Source organism: Pelobates fuscus, chromosome 7 (assembly GCF_036172605.1).
Source record: "Pelobates fuscus isolate aPelFus1 chromosome 7, aPelFus1.pri, whole genome shotgun sequence".
In the NCBI taxonomy this organism is placed as follows: Eukaryota; Metazoa; Chordata; class Amphibia; order Anura; family Pelobatidae; genus Pelobates; species Pelobates fuscus.
The window spans coordinates 76,561,943-76,588,848 of record NC_086323.1 but is presented as its reverse complement, the minus strand read 5'-3'; the positions used below and the strand labels follow the sequence as shown (position 1 = coordinate 76,588,848).

At 40.0% G+C, this 26,906-nt stretch overlaps 1 protein-coding gene across 3 annotated transcripts in view; it reads right to left on the bottom strand.

Moving 5' to 3' along the window:
• The window catches only part of NTNG1 (netrin G1), a 262,767-nt gene that overhangs the window by 46,517 nt on the left and 189,344 nt on the right, over positions 1 to 26,906 (bottom strand). For all 3 annotated transcript variants that reach the window (XM_063426081.1, XM_063426082.1, XM_063426083.1), the window contains exon 6: positions 21,767 to 21,805. In XM_063426081.1, the coding sequence (XP_063282151.1) occupies positions 21,767 to 21,805 (39 nt within the window). The remainder of the gene's footprint in view (positions 1 to 21,766; positions 21,806 to 26,906) is intronic.

Here is a 26,906-nt window from a genome sequence, read left to right as displayed (position 1 = left end):
ATTTATTTGCTATCCATGAATCTAGGTCAGGACCTGATTTATAACGGCTCCCAAGGGCTGGTGTTTCTGCTCCCGAGCTATAAATCTTACAGAGATTGCTAATGTATTTTGTGAAATTGTTAATCTCTGCTCTTTTTACCGCTATCATAACAGAGCACATTCCTGTCCCATTGAGCAATGACACTGAGAAGTTTTGAAAGCACTCGGGTTACACATGAACCTGTAATATTGCTCATAAAGTGATGCACTTGTGTCCCATTGAGCAACAACTTGGGGGGTTAAATACACATAAGGTGCAATACTGGAAAACAGAGCACAAGACACCAAGCTATTTTCAAAATGGCTATTGACAAGCAGTATTAGTGATCATGTACGATTAAAGCGCCACTGTCATAACGAACCTACCATTCCTCGATCACTTCCTTTTCTCTTCCTCTATCAGAATCTTTTCTTATTTTCTGACTATCTGATCTAGTTTTCTTTAAAACATAAATCAAAGTAGGCACTACACATGCCCGTATCTACTAAGCGGCTGCAAGATGCAGCTGCAGCATGAATCGGATCGGAATTTCATTCATTTGAATGAAATTCCGAACCAAACAAAATGCCTGAGTTTCGTCCTAACACGAATGGACAAACTTTCGACACTCTGTTAGGATCAAATTCGGTGAATTCGCTGGCACCCTAAAGGACAGAAAGACAGGATACATATCAGTGGTTCACACCTTCGTCTATCACAAGACGGTAATAATTAGATTAAGCAAACATTCAGGGGCAGATTTGTAAAAGTGTTTTGTTAATTTTCAGAACAGTCTATTTTGATAATTCCCTGCCCTTCCCCCACCCCCTTAGTGTCTTAAAGGTGTTTTGGAAGTTCCCGACTCTCCTAATAGATTCAGAAAAATAGTATTTTTTTTATTCTACACAATATTTAGTACTGATCGTATCCATTAAGCTGCTGTGCTGCATGCAAGTCATAGACAGAACTCAGTGTTCCTATTTTAAAAGCATATTACACACACGAAAAATTACAAAATATGTTACATTAAAAAAAATGGCAAATATGCCATATTCCTGAGGCAAAGTGATCTGTACTCCAGCAAGGAAAAATAAATCCTACAGATTGCATTTGTACTTGATTTATTCTAACAGTACTGCTTTTATGACCCCTAACTGCACCAAAACTCTTAGCTCACTTAACAAAACAAAGCAGTGAATGATGAGAGGACAGGAATTTTATGTAGATAATGGAATCCCTTGGCACTTACAGGCTTGAAATTCATATAAGCGCTGCAGGGTTTTACAATTCTCTGCTGCCCTCTTGGGAATATCCGTATTGCTCACAACTGGCAGCTCTGTTCCTCGCTTTTTCCCATCTCTTTATCAGGTAAAATTCTAGTTTATTCTAAAAATTAAACCCTTTCCCTACTGAAAAGAGCATTAATATTTTACATTTATATTCCCATAATAATATGGTATATTCGTGGAGGTGACCTACTGACTGTAGTTCAGCTTGACACCAATTACATATATAGCAGGTACCGTACATGTTTAACGTGCTCCATTGTAAGATTTGAAGAAGAAGCTCTATACATGCTAAACAGATAATTCTATTGTTGTGGCTCCATTTTCTAAAATGTATACTAAAGATTTGATAATTGACATTACAAACCAGTTCGATTCTGGTACAGCCAGGGCACACATTAAAATGGAAAACCGATAATGGAAACATTATATTGTATTAGTTGTGGAGGAGAGGTTTCTAAGCGGTCTGAGTGGTCTAAATAGCACAGATTATAACATGGCTGACAAGGAACCAAAATGGAGGCACTCGGTTCCTGGATGAAGGTAAATATGACAATGACGAATTTTACTTTTAAATTGATGTTTCAGATGTCACAAACATATATTTATCAAATATAAGGAAGAAGTAATCTAATCATCATGGGAAGAAACGGTTCCTATGGATGGTCTAAATGTAAATAATGACATATCACAGAATCACTAGCTGACATACTGTTCCTCTCTAGATTTATAAAACCCAGTTATGATTACCCAATACAACAAGGTAGGCAACCTTTGGCATTTCAGCTGTTGTGGACTACATCTCTCATAATGCTTTAACAGCCATAATGCTGTCAAAACATCAGGGAAGATGGGGGGCGTGGCTAACCGCCGAGCAAGATGGACGTCTGAATCTCTGCTCCGGCACGAGGGCTCCACTGAATTGCGATAATCAATGAGCTGAAACCTATATATTGCATAAAACCTGATGGCTTCATCTAAAGCGAGGAAAGCTGCACTCAAAGCAGAAAAATTGAACTTTTTCGGCCAAAAAACCTCCTCTACAGCAGAGACTATGCGGACGGCGGAACATGAGGGCGCGGAGGATACCACCCCAAGCCCGACGCCAACAAGGCCGGAGTTTCCTAAACCTATGGACTATTTAACTCAAAGCACTTTCGAGCAGGCAATGGAAACAATGGCAGCAAGACTGATCTCCACATGGCAGACAACGGCTGACCAGATAAAGAAGGAGGTGAGGGACCTAACAACTAGAACCTCCGCAGTTGAAAATCAATGCCAAGAACTAGCCTCCACGCAATCCGCAGTTTCAAAGCACCTACAGGCGTTAAGCTGCAAAGTGGAGATCATGGAAATACGCATGGCGGACCACGAGGATAGAGCTTGAAGAAACAATCTACGACTCCGAGGAATACCGGAATCAATCCTCCAAGACGACCTGCAAGCGCACGCACGAGGTCTCATGAAGGCCTATGCCCCGGACATACCTGCGGACATGCTCCTGATAGACAGGATCCACAGGGTGGCGAAGCCTAAAAACCTACCTGACTCAATTCCACGCGACGTCCTCCTCAGAGCTCACTATTTCCACATTAAGGAGCTGGTCCTCCGCTCATACCGCAGTAGGGATGCCCCGCACGAAGACTTTCCATCGGTGCGCCTCATGGCGGATATCTCATCGGCTACCCTGCGCCGGAGGAAGGACTACACCCAGATCACCACTACACTCCGCAACAAAGGCATACGTTACAGGTGGGGCTTCCCCACGAAGCTGATTCTGTCCAGACAAGGGAAAACGTTTGTTATATCATCCCCAGAGGAAGGTCAGCAATGCCTGGAAAAATGGGGCCTACTGAGGGAGCCCCCTGAAGACGCTTCCTCCACCGACCGCAGTCTACACCGACCAACGAACATGAACTGACATACCTCTCTGGAAGCGCTGAAGGCGCTTAAGTATCATTGACTAAACAAATGTGTTCTCTGCAAATAGATTGCTATTTAAATGTATATGCATACTGTTTATATGCCACGTGTATAGCATGTCCTCCTTACTAATATATATTTACCGCCTCCCCAGTGCCCCTGCGAGCACCTAAACCCGTCCGACCCTCCTAGGTTGGGACTGTTGCCGCAGGGGGGCTGACTAGACGACACACCTGCGATAGATCGAGCCGCCCGCTCTAAACCATTCCCTAGGCCCGAGGTAATTGTTGCTTAATGACGATAACGAGAGCCAGGAGCTCAGTAAAGAGATCCCAAATGGGGGCTGCCCATGCACTGCTAAGGGCACGTCCCCGTCTTAAGTTGCAAAGCTAAACCCTTGGGCGCGAGAAGATCAATGTCTCATAAGTCCACTGTAATCTATGATGACCAGAGATGTCGCAGGCCAGCAGGCTTACACTAAGGCTTGGGAGGCCGGGTATAGTCAGGATACCCGAAAGAATAGGACATACAAGATTTAACTTAATCTATAATGTTGAAGAACATACTGTTGCTCACTTACCTCCTTGCAAAGTTGTTTACTGTTATATTCTAATGTTGTTATGTTATACTATTAGGTTCATCTTAACACTTTAAGACATATGGTTTCAGCTCCGCATCAAAACACAAATTGGAGCCCGCTAGCCACGTACTTGGAAGCTCTAGCTCCTCAACCCCACGGCGCGACTAGCGCGCCAGACCATACGGTCCCTGTACATAGCACCCGTGTTACTATAACACCCCAACACCGCTCACACCACCTTTACTACTCCCCCGACACCACAGTCACACGAAAGAGCCAGTCAACACTGCTGAACTCACAAACAAACCCCTCACACGCCACAACAAGCACCACCGAACATGATAATCTATTCACATAACACCAAAGGCCTTAACACGCCACATAAACGACGCATGCTACTAGATGATATTAAAAGAATCAAAGCAGACGTGGTCTGCGTCCAAGAAACGCACTTCGTAACCAATAGGGTCCCTAACTTCGCCCGCAGAGAATACCCTACGCAATACCATGCAACTCACACCTCCAAATCCAGAGGAGTTTCTATACTACTCCACAACTCCCTAACGGTAGAAACCCTACGAGTCAAAAAGGACACTCAAGGAAGATACATTATCTTACACTGTAGAATCAATGACCACCCATACATCCTAGCATGCTTGTATAGCCCCAACGACCACCAACGCAACTTTCTCCATAAGGTCCTTAATAAACTACCAAACGACACAAACGATCCCAAAATCCTATGTGGGGACTATAATCATACGATGGATACCCGCATGGACTCAACCACCCCAAGCACCTCAGACAAACACCTTAAATTAGGCCCGAACAATAAGGCATTTGCAAAACTCATCCACGAAAATAGCTTGTATGACGTCTGGAGAACGAAACACCCCTCGGACAGAAACTACACATTCTTCTCACAAGTACACAAAACATACTCAAGAATAGATCATATACTAACCTCTGGTAACATGCTTCCCCGTATAGAAGACTGCTCTATAGGCAACATAGTGTGGTCTGACCATGCCCCACTGACAATGACACTAAACTCCAATTACCTGCACCGAGGTAAACCACCATGGCGCCTCAACGAGTCCCTCCTCCTCGACAAAGACTTCACAGCATCAATGGCGTCTGAATTAGAAAACTACTTCGAGACTAATGACAACTCGGAGACCTCAATATTCTCCATATGGCAGGCCCATAAAACGGTCATAAGGGGCTATCTCATCAGTCGAGCATCGTATCTAAAACGCAAACGTGAAAAGGAACACTTGGATCTCCTACGAAAACTAAGAGACACCACCTCTGCCCACATATTGCACCCCACTGAGGCTCAAGCAAAAGACATAGAAGACATCACCGATCAAATCAACACATTGACATTCCAAAAAACGTCCCATATCTTAGCAAAACTGAAACTGAGAACGTACACCCAAGGTAACAGGGCAGGGAAGCTGTTAGCCAACCTACTTAAAAAACAACAGACTAACTCTAAAATACCACATCTGATTACAGCTGCAGGTGACAAAATACATAACCCGCAAGACATTAATGACTGTATGGCAGATTACTACCATTCCCTCTATAACCTCAAAATAGACCCCAACCTGCAGCAACCGACCTCTAGGGAAATAGATGACTTTCTCAAAACGGTAGAACTCCCAACACTTTCCACCGCCCAAAGGGATGACATACAACACCAGATCACTACACAGGAAATCATAGATACTATCAATTCACTCCCTCCAGGAAAATCCCCTGGCCCAGACGGACTAACCAATGCTTATTACAAACAATTCGCACCAATCTTAGCACCCTACCTGCAAAAGGTATACCACTATGCCATACAAACAGGGCAACTACCACAAGAGATGCTGATGGCCCATGTCGCCACTCTTCCCAAACCAGGGAAACCCCCGAACAGGAGCCAAAACCTTCGCCCTATTTCCCTACTAAACACGGACATTAAAATCATAGCAAAAATCTTCTCCAACAGGCTAGCGCACATCATACCCTCCCTAATTCAGGAGGACCAGGTGGGGTTTGTCGGGGGCAGACAGGGAACAGACGGTACTAGGAAAACCCTAGACTTACTTTATGTGATACAAGAGAGCAGAAACCCCAGTGTCCTGCTGTCCCTAGACGCTGAAAAAGCCTTCGATAGGCTCCACTGGCCCTTCCTGAAAGCGGTACTTCAAAAATTCGAATTCCCACCACAGTTCCTAGCTATCATTCAAGCACTATACTCCTCACCAACAGCCAGGGTGGTCAATGGTGGATTTGCATCAAAACCGTTTAATATTTCCAACGGATCTAGACAGGGCTGCCCACTCTCCCCACTACTATATATATTGGCACTTGAACCCCTCACACAACTAATAAGAAACGACCCGAATATACATGGAATAAAATCCAAAGGTCAAGAATATAAACTATCACTTTTTGCGGATGATATCTTGCTCACATTGGAGCAGCCGCACATATCTCTGCCCAACTTCCACAACATTCTATCCCGCTTCAGTGCATGTTCATACTACAAGCTAAATGTCTCCAAAACCCTAGCCCTAGGCATTCACATCCCAAAACCAGCATTGACAGCTCTCCAGGAGAACTTTAAATACGACTGGAGACATGACCATATTAAATTCCTTGGAATTTACTTTACCCCTTCGACCAATGCCCTATTCAAAGCAAACTATACCAAACTACACACAGAAATTAAAGTTCTGTTACACAGCTGGAAGGGGAAGTATATATTGTGGACAGGCAGGATAGCCTCAGTAAAAATGGTGATCATGCCAAAAATCCAATACTTATTCCGCTCACTCCCACTCAAACTTACCAAAACCTACCTAATGGACCTGCAACGTAGTATAAACCGGTTTATATGGGACTACAAAAAGCCAAGAGTGGCTATGACCACAATGTACAAGCCCCATGATCAGGGCGGAATGGGTCTCCCAGACATAGAGAAATACTACAGAGCAGCCAACATAACTCCAATTATTGCAGCATCACACCGACAGACCCCCTTGACTTGGGAAGAACTGGAGAAGAATCATGCCAAAGGGATCTCCCTTCCAGCGCTAGCATGGATGCCGAACAGCCTCAGACCTAAAACATCAGAATTATTGCCTCCTACCAAACTAACCCTCTCAGTATGGGATGACTACTGCCGAAAGAGAGGGATAACAAAGCCCTTTTCACCAGCGACCCCGATTGAAACAATTAGACAACTTATTCCAGACTTTAATCACAAACTCTGGCAGAGACATGGCATATACACACTATCACAAATACTACAAGGAAACCACCTCAAGTCCCTTTCGAATCTATGCGAAGAATACAAGTTAACCAACACAGCGACCTTCTCCTACATCCAGCTGCAATCATGGATCACTCTCCACAGACCACAACAAACCACAACACCGCCGGACCCACAATGGTCTAAATTAATACAAATATGCACCAAAGCTAAACCGCCAACGAAACTCATCTCACAGATCTATGCTTCCGCAAACTCAGAAGCTCCAGTAACACTGACCTCCTTTCAAACGGCATGGGAACAGGACATTGGTCATAAACTCACACAAGATCAATGGCGAACCATATTTCAAGCCAACAAGAAACTCACCCTCTGCACAACACACATAGAACTCTCCCGCAAAATACTGTATAGATGGTACCTAGTCCCGACCATACTCAAACACAGCTACCCGAAGACAACAGACGTATGCTGGCGATGTCAACAAGACCGAGGTACCTTACTGCATATATGGTGGCAATGCCCGTCATTGATACAATATTGGACACAAGTCCTAGAATTAATATCGAGATGTACCAAACTGTGCATCTCCCCCATGCCAGAAACGTTCCTACTCTTACTATTACCTCCAACACAGCACATACACACCAAATATCTACTGTACCACATCTGTATAGCGGCCCTTGCAGCTATTAGTAGAAATTGGAAACAATCTAAAGCCCCAACGATCACTCAATGCATCACAGCTGTAGAAACATCCAAGGCATATGAAATAATGGCACGGAAATCCAGCAGGACGAATCCCTACTGGACCGAAGCATGGAATCTTTGGGACCGAAACAAGCCACCAGACCCACATTGAAACACTGACAACGGAACCCTCTCAAATGAAAGGCCTCCACGATAAGAGGCAACCTAGCTATATACATGCTGGCTCACACACACACACCACATACACGCATCACACACACATAGCACCTACACTGCGACTACACACATTTACATGATACAACAGGATACTGCATCTACGACTACATGACCCCACGTGCTTCACACATTCTCTCCCCGATAACCCGACCCTATAAACCTCAACATGCCCACCACCGATAATGGGGACTGCCCTACACCCACAATCCACACCAGCCGCATCCACATAAAGAAACAACACACGGAAACACGAGAGGGCTCACTCTGATAAGAATCTGATTACAACCAATGGCAGCCCCCGAACGAGCTACTAGACAGTATCTGTATACACCTGGGCAGGCAGTTCACATTATTGGAAATGTTGAGTATGGTTATGTGCATAACCCCCTTGTCTCCCTCTTGCCTTCTGTACCCTCCTACCCTTAAGTATAACATTACTGAAATATTGCGTATGAATATATACTTAACCCTTGTTCCCGTTTTGCCTTCTGTATCCCTTACCCTTGACTGCAAAATAAAAATTGTCAAATTCAAAAAAAAAACATCAGGGAAGATGTAGGCAACAACATCTGGAGTGCCTAAGGTTGCCTACCCCTTGGATACAGTTACGGTTACCTCTATTCTTCCTCCACTGGCTGATATTTAAACTCTTCGCTAGATTTATTTCCTTATCATTTAAAATATTCGCCCTTATTTACTATGCTTTGTAATGGCCTTGAAACATAATTCCTTTTCCACAAAACGTCTGATTATTATATTATTTTACATTGACTATACGTGCGATTTTAATGAACTGTACTCAGGTAATCATTTAATGATTCTAAATGAGAACGTTGGGGATGGTTTGCAGTGTCTCTTAGAGCCCAAGTAAACTAACATTGATAGATTCCAGTTATATTGTACATTACACAATTTACACCCAACTTATAAGCAATTCTCTTCAGTGGAAAATTTCCGATACCCACACCGCCTACATTCATCATATTATCAGCGCACTCTTACTATAATCATACTATTACTGAAAAGAAGAGTGTCAAGTAGCTTTCCATTACTGAGCTTTATAAATATGGAGTATCACTTTGAGATACTTAAAAAAAATAAAAAATACGTTCTACACTTCCATCAGCTCTCCTGCTTAGTCATTGTCTGAGAATATCAGCTGATCTCGCTCAGCCAATGAGTTAAGCTAAGGTACGGAGGTGGGGAGTGCACCCATCACAATGGTGAGGTCACCAGGGCACTCCTGGCACCATAATCACTACAGGGACCTGTGGTGGTTATTGTGTTTGGAGTGTTATTATTTTCCTGTAGATATCTATATATAAAAAAAAAAACCTGCAAATATATTTTTCAAGGCAGACACTCTCAATTATTTTCCATTACTTGTTAGTTTTATATAACCAACCAATTCTGCAGCAATTTATAATTCTGCAAGGGATATAAACCAACAAGTAGGAGACACACTATCTTCTAACAGGGAAAATAGGTTAATTGGAGCCCCGCGCAAATGAGCTTTCATAAATTAAGAAACATATATATTTAATCACTGGCAGTAACTAAAGTTAAAATTCACCACTACAAGTCAGCTATCACCAATATACATAATTGTGCTTGGGGAAGTGAAGTATTGACAGGATTAATACTCACTATGAGCAACGCATAGTAATGTCAGTAAATACGTTTGTCCAAGCTTTGACGAGGATTTTCAATGTCCCAAAGTGTAGGTTTTAACCTTCTGGTAAGTTTGCTTTATAAGGTCCAGGGTGGATTGATGGGGTACCTTAGTAAATAGCCCTGATTGTGTCTAATTGTAACTTGGTACTAAAGTGAGAATTAAAAGTGAATTTCAAATTGAAGGCCAGAGAAGCCAAACTGAAAGCATCTATCTCAGAGTCTGGGCAGCATTGGTTGGGGCAGAAGTTGACTCCTGAGACTCCATTGGTGGACGGACCTGTAGGGGGATTTGTATTCTCACCTTCCCATCAAGTCAAGAGTCACATCTGTCACATCCAGGGGGAGATGGGCATCCTTTCCTCTCTCATTAAACTGAAATCCGGTATCTAGACGGTAAATGCAATGGCACAGCTTAATAGCTTGATACATTCACCACACACATCCAGTAAGGGTCAGGCATTGCCTATTATTTCTTATTGTGATGGACCACCTGGCACCCCAACTGGGTGCCTCCACCAATCGCTGCCTCCTTAGTGCCTACCGAGTACCACAAGCACCGCACCAGACACCATCAGCACTGTAGTCCCCACTTCCAGCATTACAGCTTGATGAGGTCTCGCTGTCCTCCACCCACCCTGGACCCAAGAACAGGATCCAGCTTCCAGTGGGTAGACCTCTCCTCCAAGAGTGTGTAGCAATATGCTCTTAAAAAGAGTAAGTAATTATAACCCCAGGGGAGTATAGTGATATAGCAATCCACAGAGTGATACAGCCGTTCCCCCTCACACATGAGATGAGACTCTATGTTGAGGGTAAGAATGAATTTGTTTATTGGCAGCCACAACTGGCCTTATATGAAGGTTCACATGCGAGGGGCACTCCCCTTGGACCTGAGAGTAGACTACAGTAAAAACATACACACGATTACATCGGCTCTCAGGTCCAAGACATTCCCACATAAAACAAGATAATCCCTCCTCTGTACCTGGGAGATACTTGGATCAGGAACTGTGCTAACTTAATCATCTACAGGCACAAAAACACATATTTCATCAGTACCCCAAATGTTCCCCTGAAACCAATGGAAACCCCACAAACGTTACATCCCCTGATAGTTCCGATCTAGGTGACCAACATATCCAAAAATCACCAAATCGGTTCAGGGGTTCGGGATTTCCATGGAAGTCATATTTTGACTGACTGCACACAAGGCTCCTGCCCAAAAGAGTTCCATGAAATCAGGCTGTGTGGTTGGTCTTTTTTGGGAGTTCACAATACAACAGAAATGTATACGAATGCAACCAGTTCGTATGTATAATTAGTCTGTTTCTCTTGTTTGGGAGTGTGTTTCCACCGAACACCTCTCTTCTCAAGTGCATCCAGTCTAACGTACAAAGAGATGGAAGTCCCAGTGGTGTTTGCGGCCTTGAGTGTCCGATTATAGTTCCATGCACTCGACGACCAAACACCACCTGTTCGCATGTACGAACAACGACCACCCCACTAACCACTTGTGGTTAAACATAAGTCAGGGATGCTAAAGGGCTGCACACTCCTGTCATGGGTGGTCCAAATGTTCAGTAACCTAACAGAATAAGTACAATCCGTTCAGTAAGCCCCATCTACCGAACCATAACAGGGAAAAGGCACAAACAAAATTTGAACCAAATGGTCTAATACATGCGCCAAAGTCCTGGGGCAAGAGGCTGGCAAGCAGGCCCCTCCAAGAACCAGTGGCGAGATTACTTTCGCCACACTTATTATTATCTTATTTTATATTATTGATATAAGATTATTAGGATAAGCAACTTATTGGTTTGCTTTTTGGATTTTTTTTATAATCCTTTATTTTTGTTGTGCATTGGTGTACAAAAAAATCTGTTAGAGCCACAAGAGCAAACGCAAGAACATCAGTTATCAGAGTAAAACATTAGGCATTTAGATAATGCATCACAATTTTATATTAAAATATAAAATCAGGCTGCACTCTCATGTCTAAGTGCATATCCGAATCAAATCAATAAAATGCAGAAAATATTCTAGAGTGGGTGTGAATGATCATTCTAGTTTAACTCGCCTTATCAACTATTGTCTAATTAGATTAAAACATATGCAAGAGAAAACAAAGAGTGTGCCACCAGGCCTGGAGACTCACAGCTTTACTCTTAAAAATATACAAATCAGAGTTGCACTGAACTGCGACTGTTCATGCTGCTGCTCAGCCGATGCCTGGGGACATGGTTACTAATACAGAGGTATGATTGTCCACTAAGCAGTGAAGGGGCTCACCACCAGCCCCGAACAAAGATGCGATTCAGCGTTGCACCTCCATGAATCTTGCTATCAGGAACTGGGTTTCTGGATGTGCTATTTGCACGAAGTTGGCCCTGCTTAGCGGGAACCCTTCGACTGCGTGGATTGCGCTTATAGGCATAGACCCCTCTGGAGCACCCAGTGCCATAGTGGTCTGCAGGTAGGTCTGTCTCGAAGCTGTGTCAGCTTAGTCCCCTGTTTTTGGTGCTTTACTGTGCTTGCTGTGCTTAAGAGCGGTAGTGGGGCTTTGCTGGGTTGCAGCCGCCAGGCACTGTGCTCTGGGTTGTCATACATGGACCATTGGGTAGAGTATTCACTGCTATGTTTCTTATTTTATCCCAGAAGATGGCTCATAGGCGATCGAACGCCAGCATAAGCAAATCAATTCAAGTAGGCAACATTAGGTATGCATATGTCGGGGCACTCCACACGTTGTTGGCCATCTTGTTGAGTTGTCAAACATGCATTTGGTTTAGAAAAGACTGTGTGAGTGGTCCAAGAAGCACACTAGTGGGGACCGGGATAGTCCCTGCAGGTCCAAAGGGGGGAGGAGGAGAGGGCCCAAATGATACTGGAACCAAATTTTGACAAAGGATAAGCCACGTCCTCCGCTTTTATTCTGCCTAGTAGGCCTCAAGACAGTCCGGCACAGTCAGCACTCACGTGAAGTAACAAAACCCAGGTCAGGTACACAGCAAGGTAATCCTCTAGTAGTTAGAGTTTTGTCAGGTGAAAAAGAGAGCAACTTTGTAAGGAAATCAACTGTATATTGCAAGGTGTATCTGAGGACCTCCAGCCATGTGCGACTTACTCGATTGGCTGCCAGGCCCCAAAATAAAGCTGCACATTGTATTCTACTTTATATGATTCAGGTTTAAGAGAATTTTACTCGGTATAGAGATTTGTTCTGGAATAATGTGAATGCAGTCCCTTTTTTATACATAGTGTAATTACTATCTTTTTATATTTATTTATATACATTTCCTACAGTATTGCACTATTATTTTTTTATTTTCACATGTACATTTCGGACAATTATCCTGGAAGAGACAGTATTGTTAAGTCTAAGTATTGGAAATCCACTTGTTTGTATTTGAATGAACTCAATATCCTGTCTGACTTAGATCATTGTTTCACTTCACCTATTTTGACCAATTGAACAATTTAAAAATGCAGTTTTAATTCACCTTGAATTGCCACTTTAGTAAATAACCCTGCAAGTGTGTTTGATAGGAAATGGTGATATTAGGTGTAGGACAAGCATCATAAACATGGGCCCAGTAAAACTTTAATTGTCTTCCTGCACATTCTAAGCCATATGGCATAAATCTTCACATTCATTCATGGCTGGTGATAGCCACTTAGCTTGCATGCCTGATCTGTATTAAAAAAGGGCCCTAACTGCTCTACTGACAGAACGTCTGTTGAATTAAAGCTTGATATTAGTGGCTGTAACTTGTGTTACTTGTGGAATGTAAAAGTGCCCCAAAGTACTGAAACAGTGAAATTAAAGACACTTATTTTGCAATTTAACCAAAGTGTAATATTCATACACGAGAACACAAATATGAGCTAATGGCAAGCGTGTTTTTAATATTATGGAGTAGTTTGAACACCTCTTTACCAGTTACAGGGACTCTATTACCTACTCAATGGATTTGTTTTTGCAATTCTGCTAGCAAAAAGTGCATTACGTTTTCACTTATGTGCCATATACAGCATTGCAGACTGCTTTCTAGAAAGAATCTATCTATTGTACTCCTTTAACTCAGATCCCTCTCTCTTATTTCCTCTCCTTTTGACATACAAAAGACACTCCTTTAACTCAGATCCCTCTCTCTTATTTCCTCTCCTTTTGACATACAAGTTTGACATACAAAAGAATGCTATTGAGTATGGGAGGAACAGGTATCATTTTCAGTCCATCTGCACCGATTATGTCTCTCTAGGGTCAAATATCAGGGCCAAGGGAATAGAAAAATTCATAGGTACATTTACAAAGTTCATGTGGAAATCATAGGAAATTCATTTTTTACTTTTATTGTCTCGTGAAATTGTCAGTTTTCTGCATGCTGGGAGCTAACAATTTATCCCCATCAGGAAAAGCAGCCAATCAGAGGGAAGCTTTGGTTTTAAATATCCAATACCAAAATGGTGGGCGCATGTAGAGTGTGATAATATTCCAATCAATGTGAATGAGTGTATAAACATAGGAGCTTAAAACTGAATTTTTGCCAAAATGCACAAAGCACTTTCATCACTACAGACTGCATTTTGCATTATTATTATATTATTGAAGAATTTTCATACAAGGGATATATTTTGCACTTTAAAACACATCCCCTTCGGCTCTGGAAGATCAAACCCTGGCAAAAAGATTTGTCAACAACACGCAGAAAATCCAGGAAGAAGAAAAGAGACCAAGAGATATCCACAGTGGGCTATATAGCCCAAAAAAGGCTTGTTGCGCTCACTTATAGCACAAACAGTTTTAGTATGTGCCATCGTATGCAGCAGGATGTTTAAATTTTATGTAATGTTACCCTATGAGATATATTTATTTTCTTTTACATGTAATAAATAATCATTGGAATCTGATGCGTATACCATTGTGTTATTGGATATTTACTTTTGGGATAATTTGGAGAACTAGCCAGGTTGTGAAAGCAAATTGTGTGCATATTTCAACTAAGTGGTTATATTTATTGGTTTTAAATATGTCAGTTTGTTCTCATCTCTTTCCCTAAACCGAACGGTTTACTGTGTGTCTATAATTGCATGTCATTGTATCTGCATGCAGTCTGTCTGTGCATCCAGGCCTATATGTCTCTCTGCATCCCTATTATATCAACAATATGACTTAACATTACTTCTTGTGCCAGAGTACAGGAAATAACTTCTCTACATACACATACCAGAATGCCATCACATTACAGGTGATACTCGAATAATTAGAACATTGTGCAAAAGTTAATTTATTTCAGTAATGCAACGTAAAAGGGGAAACTAATATATGAGATAAATGCATTACATGCAAAGCAAGATAGTTCAAGCTGTGATTTGTCATACGTGCGATGATTATGGCTTACAGCTCATGAAAATCCCAAATCCACAATCTCAGTAAATTAGAATATTGTGAAAAGGTGCAATATTCCACGCTCACAGTGTCCCACTCTAATCAGCTAAGTAAGCCATAACACCTGCAAAGGGTTTCTGAGCCTTTAAATGGTCTCTCAGTCTGGTTCAGTAGGAATCACAATCATGGTGAATACTGCTGACCTGACAGTTGTGCTGAAAACCCATCATTGACACCCTCCATAAAGAGGGAAAGCCTCAAAAGGTAATTGCGAAGGAAGTTGGATGTCCCCAAAGTGCTGTATCAAAGCACATTAATAGAAAGTTATGTGGAAGGGAAAAGTGTGGAAGAAAAAGGTTCACAAGCAGCAGGGATGACCGCAGCCTGGAGAGGATTGTCAGGAAAAGGCCATTCAAATGTGTTGGGGACTTTCACAAGGAGTGGATTGAGGCTGGAGTCAGTGCATCAAGAGCCACCACACACAGACGGATCCTGGACATGGGCTTCAGATGTCGTATTCCTCTTGTCAAGCCGCTCCTGAACAACAAACAACGTCAGAAGCGTCTTACCTGGGCTAAAGAAAAACAGACCTGGTCTGTTGCTCAGTGGTCCAAAGTCCTCTTTTCTGATGAGAGCAAATTTTGCATCTCATTTGGAAACCAAGGACCCAGAGTCTGGAGGAATAATGGAGAGGCACACACTGCAAGATGCTTGAAGTCCAGTGTGAAGTTTCCACAGTCTGTGTTGATTTGGGGAGCCATGTCATCTGCTGGTGTTGGCCCACTGTGCTTCATTAAGTCACAGCCGTCTACCAGGAGATTTTGGAGCACTTCATGCTTCCTTCCACAGACGAGCTTTATGGGGATGCTGACTTCATTTTCCAGCAGGACTTGTCACCTGCCCACACTGCCAAAAGCACCAAAGCCTGGTTCAATGACCGTAGGATTACTGTGCTTGATTGGCCAACAAACTCGCCTGACCTATGGGGCATTGCCAAGAGAAAGATGAGAGACATGAGACCGAACAATGCAGAAGAGCTGAAGGCCACTATAGAAGCATCCTGGTCTTCCATAAAACCTCAGCAGTGCCACAGGCTGATAGCTTCCATGCCACGCTGCATTGAGGCAATAATTGCTGCAAAAGGGGCCCAAACCAAGTACTGAGTCCATATGCATGCTTATACTTTTCAGAGGTCCGATATTGTTCTATGTAAACTCCTTGTTTTATTAATTGCATGTAATATTCTAATTTACTGAGATTGTGGATTTGGGGTTTTCATGAGCTGTAAGCCATAATCATCGCACTTATGACAAATCACGGCGTGAACTATCTTGCTTTGCATGTAATGCGTCTATCTCATATATTAGTTTCCCCTTTTACGTTGCATTACTGAAATAAATGAACTTTTGCACGATATTCTAATTTTTCGAGTATCACCTGTATGTACAGATGTCTGTTTCTCTGTTTTTAATCCATGCATGCATGTCTGTAACATCTTATTAGCTGCTTACAAACCTCTGAGTCTGCATGTGTCTGACTGTATACATTTTGGTGTCGTTACATAAAAATCAATATCTCTGTCTTTGCATAAACCAAACTCGTAAGTGATGCTATATGGGGAAATCAATATGTCATTGAACAGAATAGAATTTTGATTTCCTTTAAAGTGCACCTGTCATGGAAATATGACATGATAGTACTTTGTAGGTAATAAAATATTATTGATGCATTGTGCTAACCTATTCCTAACAAAAGTATAGATTATATATTTTATTTCTTGATAAAAAAATAATTGTTAAAAATTTAAATGATGCTTTTATGATGTCTACGTAGGTCATATAAACTATTGCCAGATTCTGAGTACTGACCTGGTCTATTCAACATTAATATGTCTCTATATCGGTGAGCATAGCAACCTATACAATCAAACTAAACAACTGCAAACAGATTTAAAAAAACAATATAAAGTATTTACAAATCCTTAAGACTGAATAGGTATATCAACACTAGTAATACTAACCCTCCTGTTCTTGGTATCTTGGGTTAATTTCATATATGAACTTATTTTTTTATGTACTATGGAGAGTGTTTGGTAGAAATTTAGTCGATTTAGATGATTGTAATGTTATGGCTAAACAGCTGTCTATTTACCTGCTAAATGTTTAAAATTAAGAAAAGGGCCTTTTAAAAAGATAATTAAAAAAAAAGATAATTACCTAATTTGAAATCCTTATGTTTGAACTGCAACATGTGAGTATACCAAATTAAGGATCTATCTACTAAGCAGCTGAAAGTTCACGATTATGAAATTACATTTATAAGTAGTTTAAAGATAACTGGGGTTTGTCTGTTTGTTTGTAGTGTTAACATTTGAATTCAGGAGTGTGCTTGTATATAATGTTCAAATGGACATATACACACATACAGATACACACACTGACACACATAAGTCATAATTTACATAATTTTAGCCACCCCTGCCTTCATACAATTTGGGTGCAGGAAGGTGTTCTCTCTGGGGTACTGCTGGGGTACTGTGAGATCTGGCTCCTAGCTGAGGCTGGTGGCAATCTAGGCATCATGGGACTCTTCTCTATGCTTCCTCTTCTGTCTACCCATATGACACTTTGTAAGCTGGAAGTAAGTGACCTGAACTCACGGTCTCCCAGAACTACCTAAACTGACAGGGGGCCAATCAATGATTTAAAGGGTCATGGCGTATGACCGGGCCCCTGATCAGAGATGGCCATCGGGTGTACGTAAGTTTGAAGGACACTAATGGGCCCCCATTTTGTACCTCATTTAACAGCGTGGGAGGGGGTGGGGGGGTATTTCTGCATTTTCTGTCCCCTCCACATGATTTACTTGGGGCGATGTTTCTACCAACTCCCCCCCACCCACTCCAGTTCCTATACCACTGTTTTTTATGCATGTATGTTTACTACTATTTACTAAATATAATCCTATGGTTGTTCCTATTTGCTCATGTAATTAACCACCGATGCTCAAGAATTTTCAGAAAGCCTACTTACCTCTTTAGTAAAAAGCCATGAGAAGACCAGTATTGGCTGTTAGAGCTCAGCCATATCCTGAATGAAGAGGATGCAGAAGATGAGGACATGGTATTTACTGCAAAGAGGAACATTCAAAAGCATTTGGAGCAATCTTATTCTCCACTATGCCTTAAAATAGCTCTGTAGAGTATTCTTATAATGCATTGCAGCTCTTGCAATGAAAAAAAAAAGGCTTCATGGGATTAATGTAAATGTATATATTTACTGGATAATATTCCATCACAATGTACTGATTACATTTTAATACGTACACAAGGGAACTTTGTCATCCACAGCATCATTGGAACAAAATAATGATTTTAAACAACCTCTAAGCATTTCACATGCCTATAATATATGTGTACGCTAGCACAGGTATAAATTAGCTGTTGCCATTGGCAATTATCGGTGCCCTCCTCCCCCGTATTTTGCCTGTGGACCAATGTGCCACCCTTCTAGATATATTTCCTGGAAATACTGCTGTAATGTAATAAACGGCTGTTTCTTAAGAAAATTATTTTATTTTGTTTACATTAAATAATGTGCTCATTTATCCAGCAGGGACCTCTATACCTTGGGGTTTGTTCACTAAACAATGAATATTAGTGACCTTCGTTACAGCTTGGCTATTTTAGACTGAATCTTGTAACCAGTTTTCAATTCACCACTTGCTATATAGTGAATATTGTGTCTTATCTAACCTCCTTCTGTGTTAATCAGTATTTTTTAAATCTGAACTTAAATAATTCATATGCCATGAATATACTGGTTAATATGAATAGGGCTCTGGGCTCTTGGACACACCCGGTGCGGGAGATCGGCCACCTACCCTGCCTGGTATGCACTAGGCAGCATTCGCCACGGAGGGGCTAATCAACTCCTGTCAAGTCGCAGAGCTCCTCCTCGCCTAACAGGTAAGTCGGTCATTGTGGACTTCATTTATTTTGTTTCAGAAATAGCGTTTTCAGGTTTAAAAATTAGCTATTTATCAGGCTACTGGAGGAGCTCATCTGAGAAACATCTGTCCTCCATGACAGTCAGGTCCCTTCCCTAGGAGATATCTAAAGTTCCCTGGTGGTCTAACAGTAAGCAGGACCATATTATTATGTGTGAGCACTAAGGAGAAACAGGGTGGATAGAGATAGTCCAAGGTCTCCTACTTTCTGCTAGACCAGCAGAGCTCCTGAAGCCTGATGAAAATGCACCCATCACCTAAAGTGCAATTGTTCAGCCAGGAATATAGTTATAGGCACAGACACGGACAAATTCTATTTTATTTAAAGCTGTGTATATCTGTTATTTATGCATATGTACATACTATTTCCCAGTAGAGATATATGTTGGCCAGAACCTAATTAAAATGAAGGTTATCAAAATGTAATTGATGATCTTTTCCAAACTACGTGCCGTCTAAAACCCTAAAGATTTTTCTGATGTCAGAATTGGCGTCAGGATTTTCTGGTTGAATAGGGGATCTTGGCTCTGGACTGCCCATTAGGGAATCCCTGAAGAGGAACAGCTCAAGCAAGTAATTAAACTATTACCCATTGTAAGCGAGCATCGTACACCTTGCTTCTTTGCATGTATACAAATTCTTAATTTTCCTCTCAAAATATAGAGTAAACCTTAAGTGCATTTTTTAATCACTGTGTCTAAAGGGATATAGTTAGTGAAGTTTTAGAGAGTCAGAAACAATTATCTGGGTTGCATTATCTTTTCTGCAGATAAGATCTGGTTAGCATTTTTATTTTGGATTCATTTCAAATTTACTTTGTATTCGCCTTTAAAGAATCACATTGCAAATATATCATACATTGTAAAGTATTTCTTACAGCCATGCCTTTCAATGTCCTTTCAAATCCCTAATACCTATGTTACTAAACTTAAAGGAACACAATAGTGACAGGAATACAAACATATATGAAAAAACAGTTGAGGTCCCCAGCCCACCTGTCTGCTCAGTGCAAGGTGATTTTACTAACTTTCCTTCCAGAACTGCACAGGTCCGTTGCGGCTGGCCCAGCCCACACAAAACGCCAGGCATCACCAATCACCATCTCCTCAATCAATGCATCCCTATGGGGAATGTTAAGCTCCTCCATGGAGGACGTGGAGACGCTGAATGTCAGTGCTGCACATTGTGCAGCACTGACCTAGAAAGTACCTTTAGTGGCCATCTGAGTGATAACCATTAGAGGAGTTACTAGGCAGCAATGTAAACAATGCATTTCTCTAGAAAGGCAGTTTTTACATTGAAAACCCTGCAGGGACACACTGTAGACACCAGAACAACTATAGTGTCCCTTTAACAAAGCAAGGTTTGTAAAAGCAACCATGTTTTTTTTAGAAGACACCCTATGAGGCAGATTTTGTAATGCCAATGCAAATAAAGATATGTTTGGTCTGCATTCAAAACAACCCTGCAATCAATGGTTTCAAATAATTTCCATAATGTGTGACCCTCTGGATTGCCCAAGTTTGTGTTGATGGGAAGAACTGACGTTACTCCCCAACCACATTCGTACACTCCAACAGCCATTTTGAATTTGAGCTAATGATTCACTCAAGTCTACTGAAAAGGCAAAATGGCACCTCTGCAAACATACTATACTGATTTTGAAAAAACAATAACCTATATGAGAAACACTAAACGTTTTGCAATTCCGAGTATGGAAAATTAACTCTTCAAAGTCTTTTTAGACAAGGCATATTTAGCAGTGAGGCACTCTGTATTGTGCTAGGAGCATGAAGAAGCAGGGTGAATCAGGTTATATTAGGGAACACATAAATTAATAATTGAATGCAGACCATGAAAATAAAGGTACCCGAACAAGGGTGATAGAAAGGAGAATTTATGCACAAGAACTCATAGAATACAATGTGAGATTTATGGATGCAAAACAGAAGGAGGGAGAGAACGGAGAGATGGTGAGTAATGGCAGCACAGAGAGAGTGAAATATTACTTTATAAGTCCAGATTAACAGGCATTTATGCAGAGTCTGCAGCAAATAGTGAGATGGTGCATTTTAATTGAGTCATAGTTACATACATAATTAAACGTTATTTATTAAAAAGGCTTCACTAACTATCCAGCCAGGAATTTAAGTAATTTTATGAAATGTCTATGAATAGACATACATACAATTTTCTCAATGTTCCCTATAGCAATACAAACCTACTGGCTCAAACGCTGACAATGATCTGATGCGGAATAGAATGCGCAGTGGGTGGTGATCTAACAAACTGCTCTCTGGTTTTGTGCTTCCAATGAAATATATTTGGATATGGTGTATTTCTGGTGGCACCTCACCTCATTGAAATAATTCTTCAGAGTCACTATTAGATATGGTAACTAATCTCCAACTATCAATCTCGAGGTAAGTAAATACCCAAGAATGCCCAAAAAGGTGCAGAAAACCACAATGTAAACAAACAGATATCCCAGGGATCTTCCTTATAACCCTGGTTTAAGAAAACATTCTTCTTCAAAATGAAAATAAAAACTGAAGACCTCATTTACATGGCAAGTACAGAACATAGATGGAAAACAAAATACAGGTTCCCCTAAAAAAACAAAACAGGAAATCACAGCAAATGACAAATGATACAAACATAAATGTACATAGTAGTATGAAATGTTTACCTGCAGTGATGGTCTGCTTCTTTTTTTTGTCATGTACGGCTGCCATAAAAATACAGGTTTACACTTATTTAAAATGTTTCATTTAAATTCACAGATACAGATTGCTTATGTGTTCATTATTGAGCATACATTGGTTAACATTGATTTTTATAATCTACGTCAGTGGTTCTCAAACATTTTTTCTTGTCTTCATATAAATGTAGACAAATTGATACAAATTTAGACGGGTATTGGACTTTCAGGGACAAACCTTTCCCCCTCACCTCAACTCTAGGAATTTGTATTCTTTAGAATTTAAAAATGAACATATAATAATGCCTTGAGTGTAATACAACCCTTACAGTTTAACTCAAAAGGGAACCGTCACCTCTCTGAAATTTACACCAATTAATAAATCATTGAAGGTCACCTATAAGGTTAATGTTAACCTTATTTTATGAGATATTCTGTTTTCTTTTACACTGGGATTAAAGATTTAGCAAATGACATCATGAGCCAGTCCAGACCTCAGGGCAAACATTATAAATGAAGAGGAAAAATAGAAACTTTGTTTTATTTCGGAACAATAGAAACAGTGTTTTATTTCTCCTCTACTTTGTACGCTTTCGCCATGCTTCCTGCCAAAGAAGATGATCTTAATTTCTCAAACTTTGTCTTTTTCAACGTTTCCCTAAAAGACACGTTCACCTTATTTTTGTATTTCTATTATTATTCCACTTGTGATAAAATTCATCTGAGCCAGATTCTGTGAATCAAATCCTTTTAATCCACACTCGAACAAATTGATTTACCTGGGATTTACCCGAGGTGTCTTATTCATTGAATACGATTCCACAGGTAAATCCAGGATTAATCAATACATTTGGGTATGGATTAAAAGAAGTTTGATTTAGATGAGCTGGCTCAAACAAATTTTGTGCAAGTCTTCTTATTTTCATAAAGAGGACCTTCAATGCCAACGAGAATTAATGGTGGAACTAGTGAAATACAGTTGGAGAACCACTGAGGGTGCATACCTGGGAACATTGAAACACTGAACCCAAGTTTTGTGAATTTTACTCCAACATGAAGATGAATGGACTTGTATTCAGAATGACACAGTCTGTAGCTGGCACCTTACATTTTAATGGATTTCACGTCTTTTAAGGCTCCCAAATATGTTCTATTTCTTAGTGTTACAAGTTGAAGAGTGCATTGACATACTGGAAGGAAAGTGTTTCTCTGAAATGTATTATTGATAGGGTGCACAATTATGACAGAGTACACAATTCTAAATGGTCTTTGGGTTAGTGTATTCAATGTTCTTAAGTACACCTATACACAAAATGAAACCTTTTATTTTAACAATCCCCAAACTACCACATGTTTTTCTGAAAAATAAAATAAATATAGCATAAATGTTAAATCTACATATAAGATTATTGACAGTATGAAGACATCTAGCATGCTTTCAATTGGGTGAATTAGAACAAAATATTCTACATAAATTTGGCTGAAAATGTTAGTCTATTTTACAAGTTACACATGATGACACACAAACAGAAGGTAATTTGTAAAAACAAACAAAAAAAACCCAAAACATTATTGTGATTGCGTGAAATCTACGTATATTAGTTAATTTTTAAGTTAACGTTTAATTTAATTTTAAAATACTGCCTCCCTCTTTGATTTTGTGTTTGTTTTTAGTAATTATAATTACAAATACATTTTCCTTTACAAAAAGACTGGGACAGACTCATTACAACTATCAGTCCTTCTGCTGTGAAATTAGCAGTCCTGATGATTTTTGTCCAATCCGATGCATCTCACAGAGAAGCACTGAAGACATAAAGTGCATGTGGGGCAATTACAAACTGTCAACCAAGTGTTTCTTATAAAAGCATTGGATCTGGTACTTCTCTGTGAGAAGCATTACCTGCCTTTGATGTCATCATGCTGTGTGTGCGATGACACTAAATGTGTCAATCTTCAAAAATCACATGATGTAAGGAGGCAGTGTTTCTAGTGACTGTCTGTCTGACAAGCAATAGAGGGGTGTTCTCAGGCAATGTACACATTGCCCTTTCTCGGGAAATGACAATATTTTATGTTGAAAAGGGACAGCATTAAGCATTTGCTGCTTATAAGGTCCCTTAACCCCTGAAGGATACAACTTCAGAAATAAAAGGGAATCATGACGGAATATTTCCATCATGTGTCCTTAAGGGGTTAAAATATTCAAGGGATTTGAAGTTGTTATGTAAATTTGGATCTATATATGTGATAGAAGGGAGCCAAAAACAAAAATGCAAAAACAGCAATTTAGAGATTGAATTTACACTATTACTTGATGAAGAATATCTTTAGCGTTACTAATAAACTAATAAACCCTACTGGGGTTTGCTATATTATTATCTTCTTTTAATTCTTAGTTAAAAAGATAAAAGTATTGTATTTTAAGATTCTTTTATCTTTTTATTCAGCTTCTTGTAACACACTGTATATTACAGAGTCGTGGGGGCGCCACATTTTTAATTCTATATTTAATATTTTTTTCAAATTGTGCACACATCATCGAAACAATGACATAAAATGAAACTGATGTGTCATAGGAGAAACGAGGAGAAGGGAAATCTGTAATACTCTTTTTGGACCTGTCTTTAAATTGCAAAATTCAGGAAGGACGTAAAGACGTACCTGGAAAATATATAACATACCAACATTCCATGAGAGCAAGAACCTGCCAATCAAGGTCTCACTTCAGACCACCCTTCACCAAACTCTAAATTTATATAATGTGTATGTTCAGCAGCCAGAAAATCAGTTTCACAGAATTGGAACTTAAGCAGCAACCTAACCTAGCTGTACTGAGGTAGAACGGCTAAGCTAAACCATTTTTTACTGGACATACTATTACTTCTATAGCCTTAATAATATCTAATGAAATAACATTTACATTTTATTAAGTCATGCTCACTAAATAGTTAAGTTGTGCACACTATAGTACCAATTTCTGATAATTTCAACAAAGTCCCGAGTTCTTTGCTACTGTGGGTGTGGGGGGAGGGTGGGGACACATACACACCGGTGGGACTAAAATGTCACCAGCCACTGATGTCAGCAAGGACCCAAACCAGTTGGTACCTGTATCACCATACCAATGGTCCATTGTTGAGTAATCATATTCTTCCAGCAAACACATTCACTGGCTGAAAACCATTCTATGCAGCACAACAACAATAACAAAAGCATAACTGCAACAGCAACACAAAAAATATTGGACTGATCTGATGCCTTTTGTCGGTCTAGTGTCTTTTTGATGATGCTACACTTCATGGAAATGTTTTTTTAAAAGCGTCAGAATAAATGAATGGCTAGTCACACTTCATAATATATTAATAAAACAGATGAGTTCCAAGGGTGCCAATGATGTAAGCATAATTTGTGCATGATTTAATAAGAAATGATGTGGCACATCCAAGGCTCCACGGTATTGATCCATAGGGTTATCAAACCCAACCTGCTCTCCTTGTTGTGTTATCTTTCCTTTCTTTTGTTTTGTATTTTAACATTTATTGTCGCAGTTTATCGTGATTTACTATTGCCACTGCCTTTTCAGTACAGCAGATCATGGTTTCTGCTTTGGCTGACATTATTACAGGTATGAAACCCTGGTATTATCAATAGCAGTCTGGTGTGGCACTCAAGGGAATGGAAATAGCGAAGTTCAGCCTGGTACAATGTGGTATGAAGGATCACAGCCTCCAAATAGACAATACAAAGTAGAAAGCCCACAGGTTTAACTTCAAACTGGATTCATTAGAAACAGGAGCCAAAAAAAAATGTACGTTTCAGTGTCAAACCTTAATCATGAGTAAGACTTGATGACAAAACATTGTATTTATTTTGTTTCTATTTCTAATAAATCCAGCTTTAAGTTCCATCATGTTGAACCTGTGGATTTTCTACTTTGCAAACCCTGCAAGTGGCTGTGGGATCAGAGTCCTGAACTGGCAGATTTTTTGACGGTCACTTGATGGTTATGTTATACAGGTTTAAATTTATAAAGAAAGATGTAGCCAACCCCTACCCACAGTTAAAGTGTCATTGGTAATTTTTTCAGATGATGTTAAAATGTCTGCAATAACGATGGCCAATAATAACTTGGGTAACATCAGAACACTGTACTGACTATTACTGCATGTGCATAACTTCGTACAGAACAAATACACTTAAATAGCAGGCATTTCAATTATTGCTGTCTGTATACCCAAACGTACAGTGTTTGCACTTGCATTTTATGGTCTTAATTAGCTAAATATGGCTTACATTATTAGAGCTATTCGATTAACATTTCTGTTTTTTTTTCCATTAAATAAACACATACATAAACAGATAAAGCTCTGCTGAGATTTCCTTAATCAATTATTTCTCATAAAAATGTAAGATTTACATACTTTGAGAATACTTTTCATTTATAACTTTACATATGGTTTTTGACATGCTTTTCGCAAACCCCATGAATAGGGAGGTGACGTACATGGCACAAATGCATAAAGTTCTACATTTGGACACATGCATTGAAAATAAAATGTGGCATTATTTCTGGGAAATGGCAGGTTCAGAATCTAGATGGGGAGACGTAAACGAAACATATGGCTTCTAAAATTTAGATAGTGTTTAAAACCATATGTTTACTTTATGTCTGCTTTTAAACTATCATTAAATAGACTCCAATTACTGACATAGTGAAAAGTTCATAAGGTGTCCATAAAATCAGAAGATCATGCTAAATGTTTTTTCAAGACAATTAGTACATACAAAACAATGATGGCAATAAGAGAATGCAGAGCAACACTCACATCATGCATTGCAAGATATATATATATATATAATATTCCACACCAGACATCCATCAGGACATACTTTGACATAGCTATTTTCTTTTTAAACCCATTTCTCAACTGTGAAGAGGTTAAGCCTCTGGAATACATAAAGAAGAATCTCAAACTTAAAACAAATACCACAATGTTTCACTACTTGCTAAAAGGAAAAAAATATTAGATATAGCAAAAATATCTTCTCTTTTTGAAAAGCCAATGGCAAATAGTTCAATATAAAACAATGGCACATACCACAGTAGGAGCATGCTTGGCTTGTG